This window comes from Myotis lucifugus, unplaced genomic scaffold (genome assembly GCF_000147115.1).
Source record: "Myotis lucifugus unplaced genomic scaffold, Myoluc2.0 scaffold_169, whole genome shotgun sequence".
Lineage (NCBI taxonomy): Eukaryota > Metazoa > Chordata > Mammalia > Chiroptera > Vespertilionidae > Myotis > Myotis lucifugus.
The window spans coordinates 841,620-858,119 of NW_005871217.1; the positions used below are offsets into that span (position 1 = coordinate 841,620).

General features: G+C 43.1%; 1 protein-coding gene across 5 annotated transcripts in view; it reads right to left on the reverse strand.

The window, feature by feature from the left end:
- Nucleotides 1-1,180: 1,180 nt before the first annotated feature.
- Nucleotides 1,181-16,500, reverse strand: part of FAM120C (family with sequence similarity 120C) — a 62,702-nt gene continuing 47,382 nt past the window's right edge. The window contains exons 12-16 of one of the 5 annotated variants that reach the window (XM_023760008.1): nt 15,590-15,799; nt 14,224-14,425; nt 11,466-11,601; nt 11,025-11,082; nt 1,181-1,425 (exon numbers count right to left, since the gene is read on the reverse strand). In XM_023760008.1, coding sequence (XP_023615776.1) covers nt 1,363-1,425; nt 11,025-11,082; nt 11,466-11,601; nt 14,224-14,425; nt 15,590-15,799 — 669 coding nt within the window. In that variant the 3' untranslated portion in view covers nt 1,181-1,362. Of the gene's footprint in view, nt 6,148-11,024; nt 11,083-11,465; nt 11,602-14,223; nt 14,426-15,589; nt 15,800-16,500 lie in introns of all 5 variants that reach the window. The other 4 variants (XM_006096136.3, XM_023760010.1, XM_023760009.1 and 1 more) reach the window with 4 other exon arrangements.

The following is a 16,500-nucleotide window of genomic DNA, read 5'->3' on the forward strand; positions in this document are numbered from 1 at the left end:
GCGGCTCTTTGGCCCCTCGAGTGTGACTCTTCCACAAAATACCACGTGCGGGCACGCATGTACAGTGCGATAGAAACTTCGTGGCCCATGCGCAGAAGTCGGTTTTCGGCCTGGGCGAGTCTATTTTGAAGAAGTGGCATTAGAAGAAGTGGGGGGTGTCGGTCGGTGGGGCGGTGACAGGAGACGCAGCGCAGGCGGGGGAGGTACACTGTTTTGAGGTATGTTTGTTCGCTGAGGTCGACCCCTTCCAACTCTCCCATCCACACTCCTCTATCTGAAACAAGTATACAATACGAGTGTGGATGGGAGAGTTGGAAGGGGTCGACCTCAGTGAACATACCTCAATCAGATTGAGGACGTTTTTAGCCAAGGCCAGCTTAGGAGTACCCTAATTAAGTTAATAACAATGTACCTACCTGTATAGTTTAAGTTTAAAAAATTTGGCTCTCAAAAGAAATTTCAATCGTTGTGCTGTTGATATTTGGCTCTGTTGACATTATAATGAGTTTGCCGACCACTGGTCTAGCTGGTTTGGCTCAGTGGATAGAGCACTGGCCTGCATACTGAAGAGTCCTGGGTTGGATTCCAGTCAAGGGCTTGCACCTCACTGCAGGCTCAATCCCTGGCCCTGGTCAGGGTGAGTGCTGGAGGCAACCAATTCATGTGTCTCTCTCACATCAATGTTTCTGTCTCTCTCTCCCCCTTCCCTTCCACTCTCTCTAAAAGTCAATGGTAAAATATCCTCGGGTGAGGATTAACAAAAGAATAAAAAAGGAAATCTCAAAAAAATATTTTTACTAATTTTTAGAGAGAGGAAGGGAAAGGGAGAGGGAGAGGGAGAGAGATAGAAACATTGATGAGAGAAAAACATCATCGATCAGCTGGGGATCGAACCAGCAACCCTGGCATGTGCCCTGATCAGGAATTAAATCAGCGACCTCTTGGTTCATGTCGATGCTCAACCACTGAGCAACACCGGCCAGGCAAATAAATAAGTTTAGCAGGAAGCAAAATATGCCTTCCCTTTTGATGATTCTCTACTGGTTCGGTTGCCCTGATATTCAACTACAAATAGGCTCCAAATCTCTGAGCACCGCTTCTGCATTGAGACAAGTATATCCTCCATTTGCAGAAAAGGATCCAGTAGTGGGAGAAAAAAAGAAACTTCACACAGCCAAAATTATTTAACAATTTTTTACTAAAAGAATAAACTTTTATTAAGCACTGTAAGTTTCTTTCCATCGCAATTAACAGAACAACAGACCAATTTCCATCACAGAACAACTCCTGAGACATTTTCATTCCTTTCTGAAACACTTCCATTACCTCCTCCAGTTTCCCCTAAGAAGCATCCATTCGAACTTACATTAATAAACTATGGAGCTTTTGTGGTGAGGTGGGCCAAAAAGGCAGGGAATTTGGAATCTGGAAGTGGGAAAGAGAAATACATATTATCCATCCACTAATCACACTGTCAAGAGCACAGGAGAAGAGATATTAACACAGGAAAAAAACAATGAAAGAATTTCTTACTTTTGTCAATAACATCATTTATCAGGGAGCACACACACAAAAAAACACATTGGCTCCTTGTGGTTACGGTTTTTGTTTGTTTGTTTTTTTTACCAAGTATGTTATTCTAAAAATAGAACAGAATAAAATAAAAGATAGGAGGGGAGGTATCTTCTGGGAAGTAACTAAAACGAAGTCATCAGATTTGGCAGGGTTTATTGAGAGAAAATCTGAAGTGTTTAATTTGCTTCATTTACATGAAAATTCACTAGTCATTAGTTACTACCAACACGGACAAAAAGAACATCAATAGAAATACAATGGCAACGTCAGAAGCTGCAATGGGCACCCTAGCACGAGGGGAATTTTATTTTGCTTTTAACTTGGGAAAAATGCTTTTGTAAAAAATGAAGTTATCTTCTTAGAACATCAAAACAACCTGTGGCAATACTGAAGATAATAATCAGTAACGGGGGAATAGGTACACTGAGCTCTACCTGCACCAGCAGACTACTGCAATAAGCCAAGGAAAGAGAGAATTGGAAAGCCGAATCCAAGAAAATGCCAAAGTCACGAGAGGGAGGAAAATATAGGGCGACACACAATGGAACAGTGAAAACTTACCCCCCGCCCCCAAACCCCAAGCATATTTAGCAAATATGCATCAGGAAGTGAACAAGTACAATGATTAAACCTTAGTAGGATTATACTAACTACTTTAAACTGTGGTCTACTTGTATTGTCATTTCAAAGGAGGGGGTCTTAAAGGAGCCTTCTGTGGGTCCCATGGACTGGATCACTAGAACCAGTGACTTCCACATTCTTTCTAGCCTACATAAACACTGCTCCCCTCCCCCTACCTTAATCATCCTCCCTAATGCCTTGTCTGGCTGTTTTTTCCACAGTGATCAAAAAAAGTTAGTGTGACTTGGCCAACAATGCCAGAAAATCAAGATGGAGACAAAAATAAAATGTCACTAGCTAAAGCAAGTGCCATTTCTTGGGCTTTAGAGTCTACCCCAAGTTCTACTGGCTCAGAATGAAATGATGCAAGTGAGCAGAAGTTTGTCAGACCTGGTCTAGACCAGACTGGCCACTCAGTAAGGGTGGGAGTCATAGGTTGACCCCAAGGCTCACCTGCAGAAATCAGAACTGCAAGTTCTTGGGGATCAGTGTCTATAACTAACCAGGGGGCTTTTGCTTGTGGCCCTATAAAGGTAAAGGGGTCATTCCTGGGGGTTCCTTTATGACTGTTTAAGCCACATTATCGTCAAAAAAGGAACCTCAAATGAAGGATGACCGTCTCTTAAAGTGGTACTCACGGCAAAGATCAAATCTGCCTTCTCCAATTTGTCCTCCAATTAGAAAAAAAGTTCATCTCCCAGTAATGAACCTTAGTCTTTCTGGCTTCCAAATTGTGTATTTTGGCAGATAAATGAAAACATATGAATATGACTCTTTATAGTTCTTTTTTTTGTAACCTTCCAAACCCCAAACGCTGAATGTAAATAAAAATCAAGGTTGGAATTGAGCCACTTGCTTCACCCTGGGCCAGCCTAGGAGAAAGAAGAGGTCTGTGGAAGGGAGAAAAGCAAGCCTTTTGGCAAACTGGAATCACCCGTCAAAGCAGCAATTCTCACAGTGAATGCCTACAAAATAAGAAATGTCCTTCATGCTGTAAGAGTTTACAATACTGTCGTTTGATTGTATCAAATAGGTTCAAGATGAGCAGAAACAGCAACAGAAGAAAATACCTTTCCATGTAACTCCAAATACTTCCTATTAGATAATGGAGATCTAGACAGATTTAATTTAACACAGCTCAGTGACTCTGGTTACTTCCCGAGCTCCTAAGGATACCTCCCCCTGTGGCTCCAGAAAGAAATTTCCAAGCCATTCACTACTAAATCCCTCTCCTGCTGGATGTAGAAGTCCCAACCTTCACGATGTTGTTACAGGTTAGGCAGGTCCAGGAGAAGAGGGGGCACCAAATTAGGGGAGCTGATTCCAAAGAGGGTGTTTTTTGTACGACTTGTTCCTGGTTAAATCTGGCTTGGTGTGCACTCTTGTCATCCTGCTTTGGTTTATGTCAGAAGTGTCTGGGCAGGGGGAGAGGCATTTTAGGGCTCCCTCCCCCTGCAGATTGTAGGTTCTCTTAAATTGGGCCAGACTAGGATTAAACAGTCTGAAACGGACTTCAATCTCTCATGATACACCAATTGTAAGTGGGCAGTGAGCAAATAGCCTTCTGGTTGTCTGGGAAAAAAATCACCAAGGACCTGCAGTGGGTTAAAGTGCATGGGGTTTTTCAAAAAGAGAGAGAACCCTGATCGAAGTCTAGTCAGGTGAATTCCTGTAGAAATAGTACTTCTTGGGCAAGAATATCACAAAGCCCAAAAGGAGGTGTGTGAGGCTGAAGGCCTCAATTCTTGAATGAAGACAGAACGCTAATCTGTAGCAAGCCACGTTCCCATCCCTCAGACTCAGGCTGCTGAGGAGGGAAACTGGAAGTGCAAGGTTGTCTCAAGGGTATCTCTGACAAGGAGGAACAGCCTTTGTCCTGGGTAGATTCTGGCCTTGCGCAGGGCTGGCAACCTTTTCCAGAATACTCCTTCCTAAAGGCCCAGGCCAGAGTCCTCTGAAGTCTTCCTTGCAAAGCAAATGAAAAGATCCCACAGTCAAAATATCAATGAACGAATGAAATAATCTAGGCATGTAAAATCAAATTGTCAATTTCCTCACACTTTCCTATACCACCTTTCCAATGCCAGTCCTCTCTCCCTCAGGTAGTCCTGGCAATTGATTCTAGCCTGAGGCCAGTTTGATAGTGGAGTTCCAGATGAGACTTCCTCTAAATTGGCTGCAAGCTCTGGTCATCACCTCCCACCCCCTCTTGGTCTCCAATCCAGGCTGCTCCTTCACATAAGGAAATGCCCGAATCTTCCCAATCCTATTCCAACCTCCTGTTTTCACCATATGGGATGTGAGGGCTAGGTTCAAGATTAAGCTTGTGACAACCCAACTATTTGTTGTTCTGAACAGGCAATCTCCGGAAAGTACTTTTTGTCTGCTTTAGAGAAAAGCCCATCTCCTTATAATTGTGATGGGCTGTGACTTAGTAAGGATTTTCAAGTGTGGTCTTTTGAAACCCACCACTCCATAGCAGTGGAAGCATTTCTGGGAAATTCAGTAAATCCTCTGGGACATCACCATGTATGTATGCATGCATACACATATCTCTATATCTATTGATCTGTCTATTTACATAGACAGATCAATAGATTGATCTGTCTATTTACATAGACAGATCAATAGATATACAGATATATGCACACACATATACATATACTTATATATAAAATACGTATAGATAAATAGATCTGTCTCTTTATATAAAGGGTATGTGTATGCATATAGATACACATATTCATATGTACATCCACACACACCCATACACAAGGCGCACATGCACTCACACATACACGCGCGCGTGCGCACACACACACAGACACAGTCTTCTGAGTTCCCTTTCGTACTCAGTTTCATTACACTGATTCCCACCCCTTCAGGGTGTGGGCAGCAGGGAGTGGGTGGACTGCACCACATCTTCTATTTTACAAAGAACGCATTAGTTCACAGGCAGGAAAAATCTGCCCAGTACTTTTCTGACTCACTTGAATCCCCCAGTACAAAGGCCATTGGTAGTTTTTGTGTTTTTCAAAAGTATACAAAATAAAATAAAACATAAAATAAAATAAAATAGCCAACACTACCTCACTTCCCTGAAAACATCTACTTATCTGATTGTCAGGCCAGCACTAGAGGCAATCATATAAGAACCTGGGGTTGGTGAGTGGGAAAAAAGAGTAAGGGGGTGGATACTAGTTACATACAAAGGCCCCACTACTTCAGAGAGCAAACAGGAAGTTAGGAAGCCATATAGGCAGCTGTCCCTACCACCCCGTGGGTTTCATAGATGAGTGTCATGTTGAAGACTCAGCAAACCAAAGCTGGAACTTTCCTACATAGGGCCTTATGTGATGACATTAATTTCTGACGGTCACTACTTTACTAGGCTCCCAGGAGAGGTCAAGAGAATACTGGCATTTTGTATTAAAGCTGACAATAGGAGCCAGTCCTGTTGCCATTCATTTTTGACCAGACCTTCCCCAGGAGCAGACCGCTAGGTCTGGAGGCCCAGAAAAAGACCGGGCAGGGAGAAGGATGGATACAATAGGACATTGCCACAAAGTCCTGGGTAAATCTAGGGTAAGCATTGAGGTGCTCCTCTAACGTGGGCCTAAAATCAGACAAGTATATGTTTTCCCCTCTTCCTGATCTGGTAAAGCCATCTGTAGCTTGTCACTCCTCTTTCTGTCGTGCCACAGTTCCCAGGCTTTGCTCTCCCAGGAGGCTTTGCTCTCCCAGGAGGCTCTGCTCGCCGTTCTTCACGGGGAAGTAGCGGCTCTCGTTGTCGCACACGCTGTTCTCGCTGGATAAGGCACACTGTGATGGAGCTGGAAGATGGCGATCGCTCTTCTCCTCCTTGGTCAATGCGCCATTGTTTCCATTTACCTGTGAGCGGGGCAGACTTTGAGGAGGCTCCAGGGATTTAAAGACTCCATCTGAAGTGCCCTGTATCAACAACAGAGATGCTCAGTGGAAATGGCAATCCCAGACTGGCTGACCCTTCCCGAGCATACTCATAAGGAACTCAACGCTGCTTCAGTTCATCCGAAACACCACAGAGCCCAAAGCGTAACATCTAACGCACTCTGCTACTGTCCTGAGAACTTAGGGTGACAACACATGGATCTGACTAAAATCCAATGGCAATGACAGCACATAATAATGACACAACTACCATTCTGACACTAATGGGGACAATAAATGATAGATATTATCATGTCTCACTTAGAGATGAGGAAGCTGTGGCTCAGAGAGAGTAATGTAACTTGCTCAAGGACACCCAGATAGAGTTAGAAAGTGGTGGGATCAGGCCAGGCTGACGTGCCTCAGTGGTTGAGCATCGACCTATGAACCAGGAGATCACAGTTCGATTCCCACTCAGAGCATATGCCTGGGTGGCGGGTTTAATCCCCTGTAGGGGGTGTGCAGGAGGTAGCCAATCGATGATTATCATCATTGATGTTTCTCTCTCTTCCTCTCCCTTCCTCTCTGAAATCAATAAAAATATATTTTAAAAAAAGAAAGTTGTGCCCTAACCGGTTTGGCTCAGTGGATAGAGCGTCAGCCTGTGGACTGAGGGGTCCCGGGTTTGATTCCAGTCAAGGGCATGTACCTTGGTTGCGGGCACATCCCCAGTAGGGGGCGTGCAGGAGGCAGCTGATTGATGTTTCTCTCTCATCGATGTTTCTAACTCTCTATCCCTCTCCCTTCCTCCCTGTACGAAAATCAATAAAATATATTTTTTAAAAAAAGAAAGTTGTGGGCCCAGGTTCTCAACCCTTGGGTCGAGACCCCTTTGGCGGTGGAACGCCCCTTCCACAGGGGTCGCCTAAGACCATCCTACATATCAGATATTGACATGACGATTCATAACAGTAGCAACATTACAGTTATGAAGTAGCAACGAAAATAATTTTATGGTTGGGTCACAACATGAGGAACTGTATTTAAAGGGCCAGAAGCTTGAGAACCACTGCAAGTCTATTCTAACTGCCTTGAGATGCTGTCCATGCTGACAGCTGGACATGTAAATAAAAGGAAAGGAAAACAATCCATGAGATCTATGTGCAATATTCCTCAGACTCTTTCATAACTAAAGACATCACTGGTTTTTCTTCTAATTCCAGGAATGTGACTGTTACTGAAATGCTAATGACATGAATTGCATTACCTTGCAGTGCAGTGCTGGCTCTCAATGAATGTTATTAGGAAATAATAACTTAATTACTAAGTGGTTGGGCATGTCAGATGCTCTGTTCATTTTACATATAAGACCAATGAAGCTGAAAAAGTAAAATGACTTGCCCAAGATCACTTGGGATGCCTAGACTTGCATCCAAGAGTGTTCTTTCCACTAGGATACAATACACAGTAGAAATCTAATTCCTGTTGAATTAGTGGTTAGATAGAAATAATGACTAGTAATTTTTATTGAGTACTTCCCATGTTCCAGGCTCTGCGCTAAACACTTTATTTATTTATTTTTAAAATATATTTTATTGATTTTTTACAGAGAGGAAGGGAGAGGGATAGAGAGTTAGAAACATCGATGAGAGAGAAACATCGATTCAGCTGCCCCCTGCACACTCCCCACTGGGGATGTGCCTGTTACCAAGGTACATGCCCTTGACCGGAATCGAACCTGGGACCCTTCAGTCCGCAGGCCGACGCTCTATCCACTGAGCCAAACCGGTCAGGGCTAAACACTTTATATATATCATCTCATTTAACACTCATAACAACTCTCTGAGGTAGATAACAATTTCTCCATTTCACAGTTGAGAAAACTAAGGCACAGAGAGGTTAAATAACTTGTCCAAGGTCACAGAACTGGTAAGTGGCAGAGTCAGATTCAAAGCTAGATCATTTGGCTCCAAAGCCTATACAACATGGGGGCTACTGTGAATTATTGCTCAAGAACCTGGAAAAAAAGATGAAACTACAGTTAAACCCTGGTTCTTGACCGTCTCCCATCTTGAACAATTCGGTTCTCGATCACATTGTTTACAGAAAAAATGTCTCAGCTGTGGAACAAAACTTCAGTTTCAAATTGACAACCCTTTTAAGCTGATAGCTCAGCATGACAAAAAGCATCTCTCAGGCAACAAACAAGGAGTATGCTTTTTTGTTTCTGCCAAAATCAGCACCAAGGATTTGCACAATTTTAAAACATAAAGTGGCCATCAAGAGTGCCAATGTTGCTAAGGATGTGAAAGAAACTGATGACAGGCAATGGAAGAGGTAGGAAAACTGTTGTTGATTTGGATAAAGGAAAAGCAGTTAGCCGGGGACAGCACTTGGGAGGCAGTGATATGTGAACAAGCAAAGATGCTGCATGCTGACCTGGAAGACATCCCTGGACCAAATGCTAAAAGTGATTCCTTTAAGGCTAGTAGGGGGTGGTTTGATAAAGTTAAGAACTGTTTATTTATTGATTAAACAGTACATTAGGCATGCACTGTATGTAAGAAAGAGTAAAATGGAATCATTTGAGGGTCTGGAATGGATTAATTCATTTTACATTATTTCTAATGGGAAAAATGATTCGGTTTTCAAACAAATCGCTTCTCAAACAGCCTTCCGGAACAAATTAAGTTCGAGAACCAAGGTTCCACTGTAGTAAAAAATCCACACAATGAATGGAATTAACCACCCGTGGGAGCCAACAAAGAAAGCAAACCATTACAAGTAAGTGACTTAAGAATTTGAAAACACACAAAACTCCAGTGGCCTAGGAATACTCTCAAGAAGACAGGTCTATAATGTAAGCAGATTTAATAAGCTGGAACAATAAATTACATAACCCTCTGTAGAAAGGGTGACCGAACAGAAAAAGGAGAGGTAGCAAGGCAAGCAGCAGCAGCTCTGCCAGGGAAGATGCCTCACCTAAAAACAAGGTCAGTAAGAAGGCTTCCTGGACCAGGCTACTACTGGAGTAGATAACAGTGCCCCCAGCAATCTTAGTCAAGAGAAACTTAGTGTGACCTAGCACCCCTTGTTTTCCCCGTTTTCTCATGTGTGAAACAGAATAATAGTATCTATTTGATAGGTTTCTGCAAGGGTTCAATGAAGCACTCATTGTAAAGTACTTAGAGATGTGGTAGCTGGCACTGTGAGAACTCATTAAATGCCAGCTACTTTTATTGTTCTGATTTCAGGTCCTCAAGCAAACTTCTTTTTAAAAGTATTTTAAAATTTTATTTTAGAGAAAGAGGGAGAGAGAGATAGAAACATCAATGAGAGAGAATCATTGATCCACTGCCTCCTGCACGCCCCCTACTGGGAATCAAGCCCGCAACCCAGGCATGTGCCCTGACAGGGAATCGAACTAGTGACCTCTTGGTTCATGGGCTGATGCTCAACCATGGAGCCATGCCGTCCAGGGCCCACATATTATTTCTGTGATCCTCATTAATGTGAGTGAACCACTGAGAGATGGACTCACTGTTATTGTAGCAAAAATAGGTTTTTCAGACTATATACCTAATGATCAGATCCTGAACCATAGCCAGTTCCCCAAGGCTGTATTACCTTATGGGAGCCTATCCTAGTGACCAGTTTTCCTTGTAGGTGTAATCCCTTTTACTTTACGGAACAGCCTCTGGAAAAAGTTGAGAAACTTTGGAAATATCCCAAAGTTATGGCTCTCTGGCTTTGGAGTGCATTACAAAATGCTTTGTGTGTATGTGTGTGTTGGGGCGGGGGAGGCTTACCATTCTCGTTCCATTTTTGGCTCAAAGTAACATTAAAGAAAATCTGTATTCTTTGAGAAAACATCAGACAATGGGGGTGAATATGGATACAGTGAGGGTTGGCTGTATAACGGAGAGCTCATTTGAGATTGAGAACTGGCAATAAAGTGGCCTTGCAGTATGGTTTAGTCAGTGACCCTTGTGAGGATTAGAGACTGCATGTAAAATGCTTAGTAGAGGGTGTGGTAGGAAGTATGCACTCAAGAAATGGGAGCTGCTGCCCAGCCCTTGTGGCTCAGTGGTTGAGCGTCGACCTATGAACCAGGAGGTTGGGATTCAATTCCTGGCCAGGGCACATGCCTGGGTTGTGGGCTCGATCCCCAGTAGGGGGCGTGCAGGAGGGGGCCAATCAATGATTCCCTCTCACCACTGATGTTTCTACCTCTCTCTCCCTCTCCCTTCCTCTCTGAAATCAATAAAAATATATTTTAAAAAAAGAATCAGCAGCCCGACTGGCTTGGCTCAGTGGTTGAGGATCGACCTATGAACCAGGAGGCCACGGTTCAATTCCCGGTCAGGGCACATGCCCAGGTTGCAGGCTCCATCCCGTGTGGGGCGTGCAGGAGGCAGCCGATCCATCGTTTCCTCTCATCACTGATATTTCTCTCTCTCTCTTTCCCTCTCCCTTCCTCTCTGAAATCAATAAAAAGTATATTGTAAAAAAATAAAAAAGAATCAGCAGAATGGTTTCAGCTCCTCCCCTCACATATTCAGCAAAGGCCAAAGTCCAGTTTTCTAAGCATCCCTTGTAGCCTTCGAGGAGCTCAGGCACATTGCTAGCAATCCGAATGTTAACTTCACTCTGGTAGCACATATTATGGCACCTAGAGGTCTTCGGGAGAATACACCTGGTTTTTGTCTTGTGGCCTCGCTCAGTGAAAAGGATGACACCCTGCAGCCCTGTGGAATCAGCCTGGGCAGTTAACGCTCACTAGACAGCTAGAGAGCAAGGGAATGCCATCAAATGCCAGGAGAAGCTGTGAAAGGTCCCAGGTTTCTGATCTCTTGCAATTTCGCTGAAAAGGTAAGGGGTATCAAACAGGAGCAAAGTAATCTCAAAAAGGTACTTACTTGTTTATTTCCTTTTTTAGATCCTTTGAATCCTCTACCAGTCTGTTCTTTTCCATGCCTTTAGAAAGTGGGGGGAAAGTGATCATGAGAAACATAGAAAGCCCATACCCCCATTTTTACTTATCGACAACTCATTTCCTCTCAGAAGTTTGACCCTCATAAGTTAGATGCCCCTCCTCTGTGCTCTCACTGTAAATCTCTATCGCTTTCATTTCTCTGTTATACCAAATTATTCTGTGTCCCATGTCCTCCTCTAGGGGCAAAAAGTTTTCATTAAGGCAGGGCATTTAGTCTATGTTTTCTGAACTAAACTGAAAGCTGGCTTTAAAAATGGAAAGGTACTTAATGCCCCTTACCTTATTAGAACGATTCAATAGCTGGGCATTTCCCTAAGGGTCCCCTGATTGACACTAGCTCATACCAACCTATTCGAATACATACCCCTTTCCTGGTCCACCAACAGAAACAACTTGCATGCCAAAGCCTCGGCCCCTGGAGGGTCTGCTGCCAGCCCATTGGCCCACAACCATGCCAGCAATCTCCAGTTTTCCTCCTTGGGGTGGGATTGGATGGAGACCTAGAGAGAGGAAGAATGCAGTAAGGAGCGATAAGTAGAAGGTAGCTTAGATAAGACATGTAACAAAAGATCCTACAGCCCACCTACTTGGCTTATTTCCATTTCTCTATGATAAAGACTCCATGATAACAACAAAGGATCCTGGTGGAAGCAAATTTAGGGACAGAGGGTTGAAGATCTGTACACATCCACTTTAGCAAGTGGGCTGTGGATGATTCATTTTTTCTCAACTACAGAGCCTGGCAAATAGCAAGCATTCAATATTTATTGAGGGAATGAATGTCTTAGAATCTAATTATAGGAGAATTATAGGCCAAAACCACTTTTGATTTAAATATGTATCATTATTCCCTAAAGGATTAGCCAAGCAACCAAATGAAGCTGAAAATAATGAAACTAAACTAACAATAATTTATCACTAAAAAGCAAGAATAGCAACAGTTGAAAACCAGGACAAATTCAAGACAAGATAGCATATCTTCTTAAAACAGGAAATTCCAACTCCATGTTGTGGGAGCCTACTGGCACAGAACTTTGTAATTTGGCACTAAAGGAATCATTCATAAAATAGAGTTTTAGTAAAACTTAAATTTTAGTTCATTGAGCCTAGCCAGTATGGCTCAGTGGCTGAGTGTCTACTTATGAACCAGGAGGTCACAGTTCAATTCTAGTCAGTGCACATGCCCGGGTTGCAGGCTCAATACCCAGTAGGGGGCATGCAGGAGGCAGCCAACCAATGATTCTCTCTCATCATTGATGTTTCTATCTCTCTCTCCCTCTGAAATTACAAAATATATTTTTTAAAAGTTTAATTCATGGATAAAACCCAAATATTAAAAACCCTTCTCTCATTTAGCAGGTCATTAGTAAAGAGCCCTTCATTTACATAAAAGTGGAATTCTAAGGGACTAGGGTGCTAGCTAGTCCTAAGAGGGCAGGAAAACTTGCATTTGGGGGATCTTGTGGCCCTTCAGGAGACAGGAGGCTCCTCATGAACCACTCGTGACTGGAGACTAAGCATCGCTGTAACCTGGGGCAATGGCGCGGACCTCCTGAGAAGCCGGCCTTAACTCTGTCTTCTGATCAACAAGCAAAGAATGAGAGAGATTAGAGCCATAGTGTCACCTTCAAAGGATGAAACGAATGGGTGCCTCCCTGTTTCTAAGATTTGATCACTACCTCACTGAACAGGGAGTTAGTTACCACAGCAGATATCACACTGCTCATCTAAGCAGAGCCTTAAGCTAAACATCCATACTGAATTCTGTGACCCTCAATTTAACACAAATTTCAACTTAAAGTTTTATTTTTACTATATATTTAATGATTTCAGAAAGGAAGGAAGAGGGAGAGAGAGATAGAAACATCAATGATGAGAGAGAATCATTGATTGGCTGTCTCCTGCACGTCCCCTACTGGGGATGGAGCCCACAACCCGGGCATGTGCCCTGACAGGAAACTGAACCATGACCTCCTGGTTCATAGGTCGATGTTCAACCACTGAGCCACACTGGCCAGGCTCCAGCTTTACTTTTAAAATAACGAGCAACAGACAACAAATACCTTCAACCACAGCAATGACTTCCCACCTGATCATAGAATCTCCATATTTCATGTTAAAATGTCCCCATTAAAATATCCTGTTTTACCAGGGGACAGGTTGTTTACATGATCAGGATCAGCTTTCTGAGCTACCTAAGCATGACAGTCTATTCATCATTAAGCTGCAGCTCAGGTGTCAGCATAATTTAATAATTTATACATGTTTGTGGGTGTGGGTGTGTGTTTTCCCCATTAAACTTCTAACCGGGAGGGCATGGTCAGTAAATTACTTCGCTCTGTGCTTCTGGAAATGTATCAGATCTCCCCCCACCCCCCCACCCCGAGTGGAAATGGGTACATCATGCTACGGTCATCTGCCGACACTGGTCACTTACTTGTCACTGCTCTACCTGTAAGCACCTTGTATATCTGCCTAATGAGGACTGAGAGATCAAACCAGCAACCATGAAGATCCCACTCATATGAATTATAGTTCTCAAAGGTAATTAAGTGGCTCCTGGTTTCTGCACCAGTTACTTCAGGAGTTTGGTTGGTGAGAGTCAAATTCTTTGGGATCAACCACCTCTATGGAGAGTGGTCTGGGAAGTCAGGGGACTTGCTCCCCAAGCTACAGCCCTCTCTCTCTCTCCTTTTTATTGTTGCTCTCCTTTTTATACATATGCTCTATCTTTTTAAAATATATATATATTTTTATTTATTTCAGAAAGGAAGGGAGAGGTAGAGAGGTATAGAAACATCAATGATGAGAGGAAATAATTGATTGGAGGCTTCCTGCATGCCCCCTATTGGGAATCAAGTCTGCAACCCAGGCATGTGCCCTGACTGGGAATCGAACCGTGACCTCCTGGTTCATCGGTCAATGCTCAACCACTGAGCCATACCGGCTGGGTTACAGCCCTCTATCTCAGTAAGCTCCTCTTCAAACGACCACAACACAGCACAGATGTTAAATGAATAAGATGTATGTGGCACTGCTAATTCTGTAACTGGCGATAATTACTAGATTGGCTATTGTGAAATAGGTTGAGGATGTCAAATGCCTCATTCTTAGGTACTGACCTGCAAACCCCCGGCTCCTTCCATGAGGGGGAGGTGGCATTGAGCCCATGGCTCGGGGATAAAATGAAACAGGATAGAGAGGCGGCATCATGGGAGGCACAAAAGCAGGTGACGGAAGTAGAGCAGAAGGCGGTGGATAGTTCATGTTGACTCCTTCAAGGATACTCTGTCTCATCTTTTCCACTTTGGTTGCCAACTCAGCCTTCAAATGAGGAACAGAATAATAATAGCAGCTGCCATTCTTTGAACTTCTCTGTTTCAAATACAGTATTTATTGGGCATTCTAGGTACAGTCTCATAAGTTTGTTCCCATCAAGGGAATCAAGGCCTGGAGTAAAATGGCCAAGGCGACACACTCAGAAAAGCCTGTCTGGCACCTAAGCCCCCACTTTTCATATGACACTGCACTGCCATCATACTAGTTCTGGTTGAGGACTTGTGAGGCACATTGACTAGGACAAGAAAGACAAACAGACAAATATGATAATAAGTATTCGCTGATGGTCCATTACAGGGCAAACGGGAGGTAACAGAATTAGGTAAAAGAGAGAACCAAACCCTGACATATACAAAACAAAGCCTTTCAACCTTCTCCTCCATCCCCAGGATCAGAGACCCTGACCTGTCGAGGATAAGTCCATGCCTCTAGCCCAGAGCTTGATGAAGTTGCTCTGAAAAGGGCCCCATGGTAAATATTTGAGGCTCTGTGGGCCACATGGTCTCTTACAACCATTCTACTCCGCCATAAATGAATGAACATGGATGTGCTCCAATAAAACTTTATGAAACTAAAAACCTCAATTTTGGAATTTGGGGTACTTTGCTGACCCCTGCTCTAGTCCTTGAGCTCAGGCCCCCCCACCCCTGAATGGATACAGGAGCAATTAAGGGTTCCTTTCCCTGCCTCTCACCTTTCCCAAAATTTCACTGCAAAAAAAATCCCCTTCTTCTACTCTGTTAATTGCTTCATTACCCTCTTCTATTTCTAAACATAGTTCCTTTACAAAAATATTATCACTTGCAGAAGTGACTTAGTTTTTGTAAATAATAAGGAAGATGACGTTCTAAGAATTGCAGGAAAGACATAGTATATCTGAGGATTCCATGAGGAAAAATACTCAGAGTAAAAAAAGTAATATGAAAATGTGAAATTCATAAGAAAAAAGCTTTCCAGCATATGATTCCGTAACATGCACATCAGACTCTGGGCCTTTGGGACTAACACTGACCAAGTTAGGTCAAGGTCAGACACATTCTGCCACTTCTGCTACCTCCCTCCCCATGTCTCTGCGCTGCTCCTACCCCACCCATTCATCCCCACAGCAGATCAGCGAAGGTTCTCAGCAGCTGCCCGCAATGCTGGTACCTGGCCATCACAGAGCTCCACCAGGGACACTCGCTCTCGGCCCGCTTTAATGAGCTTGCTCTGGAACAGCTTGCCATCGAAGTAAATCCAGGGGCAGCAGTGCTCCCAGGGGACTGGCTGGCCACAGGCATCATTAGCAAACAGAGCTGTGTCCACCCCACTCATGAAGAGGGCAGCAAGCTGGATCCCTCGGGCATCCAGTTTCTCAATCTGAAACCACCACAAAGGAAAACCTATTAGGAAATTCATGTTATTGGTTACATTTAATCTTATTCCCATTATGCTGATTATTCCAGTTAAATCTGAACATGTTATCTTTCAATACAGACATCTGGCTGCACAAACAGCTTCTATCCACATCTTTCCCTGAGACGGTTTGAAAGACACTCATTACAACAACAACAACAACGACGACATCAGCTTTGAAACTTTAAAAAGAACCAACTTGAGATACCAGGTTCTTTTGCTTGTCAAATTAGAATAAATTAAAAAACTAAAGACCAAAATATGTCAGTGCGATATGTCAATTACATCTCAATAAAACTAGAATAAAAGGATGGAAGGTGGATACTTATTCAGAGACAAAAAGGGAACACCAGCATCGGTCTGCTGGTGAGCATGCAGTGAAATAAATGGGCATGCTCATAAAGGGCTGACGAGGAAGGGGTATGACAATTAAGCAACATGTATCAAGAACTTTGAAAATGTTCACATTTGTTGACTCAGAAATTCTACTTTTAGGAATCTATTCTAAGGAAGTAGGTATGTGAATAAAGCTCTATGCATAAAAATGTTAATTGTAATATTATACATAATAGGGGAAAACTGGAAACCAAACAGCCAATACTCTAATAATTAAATGATACATCTATGATAAAATACTATTTACTAAAAATTTTAAGACATAAAAT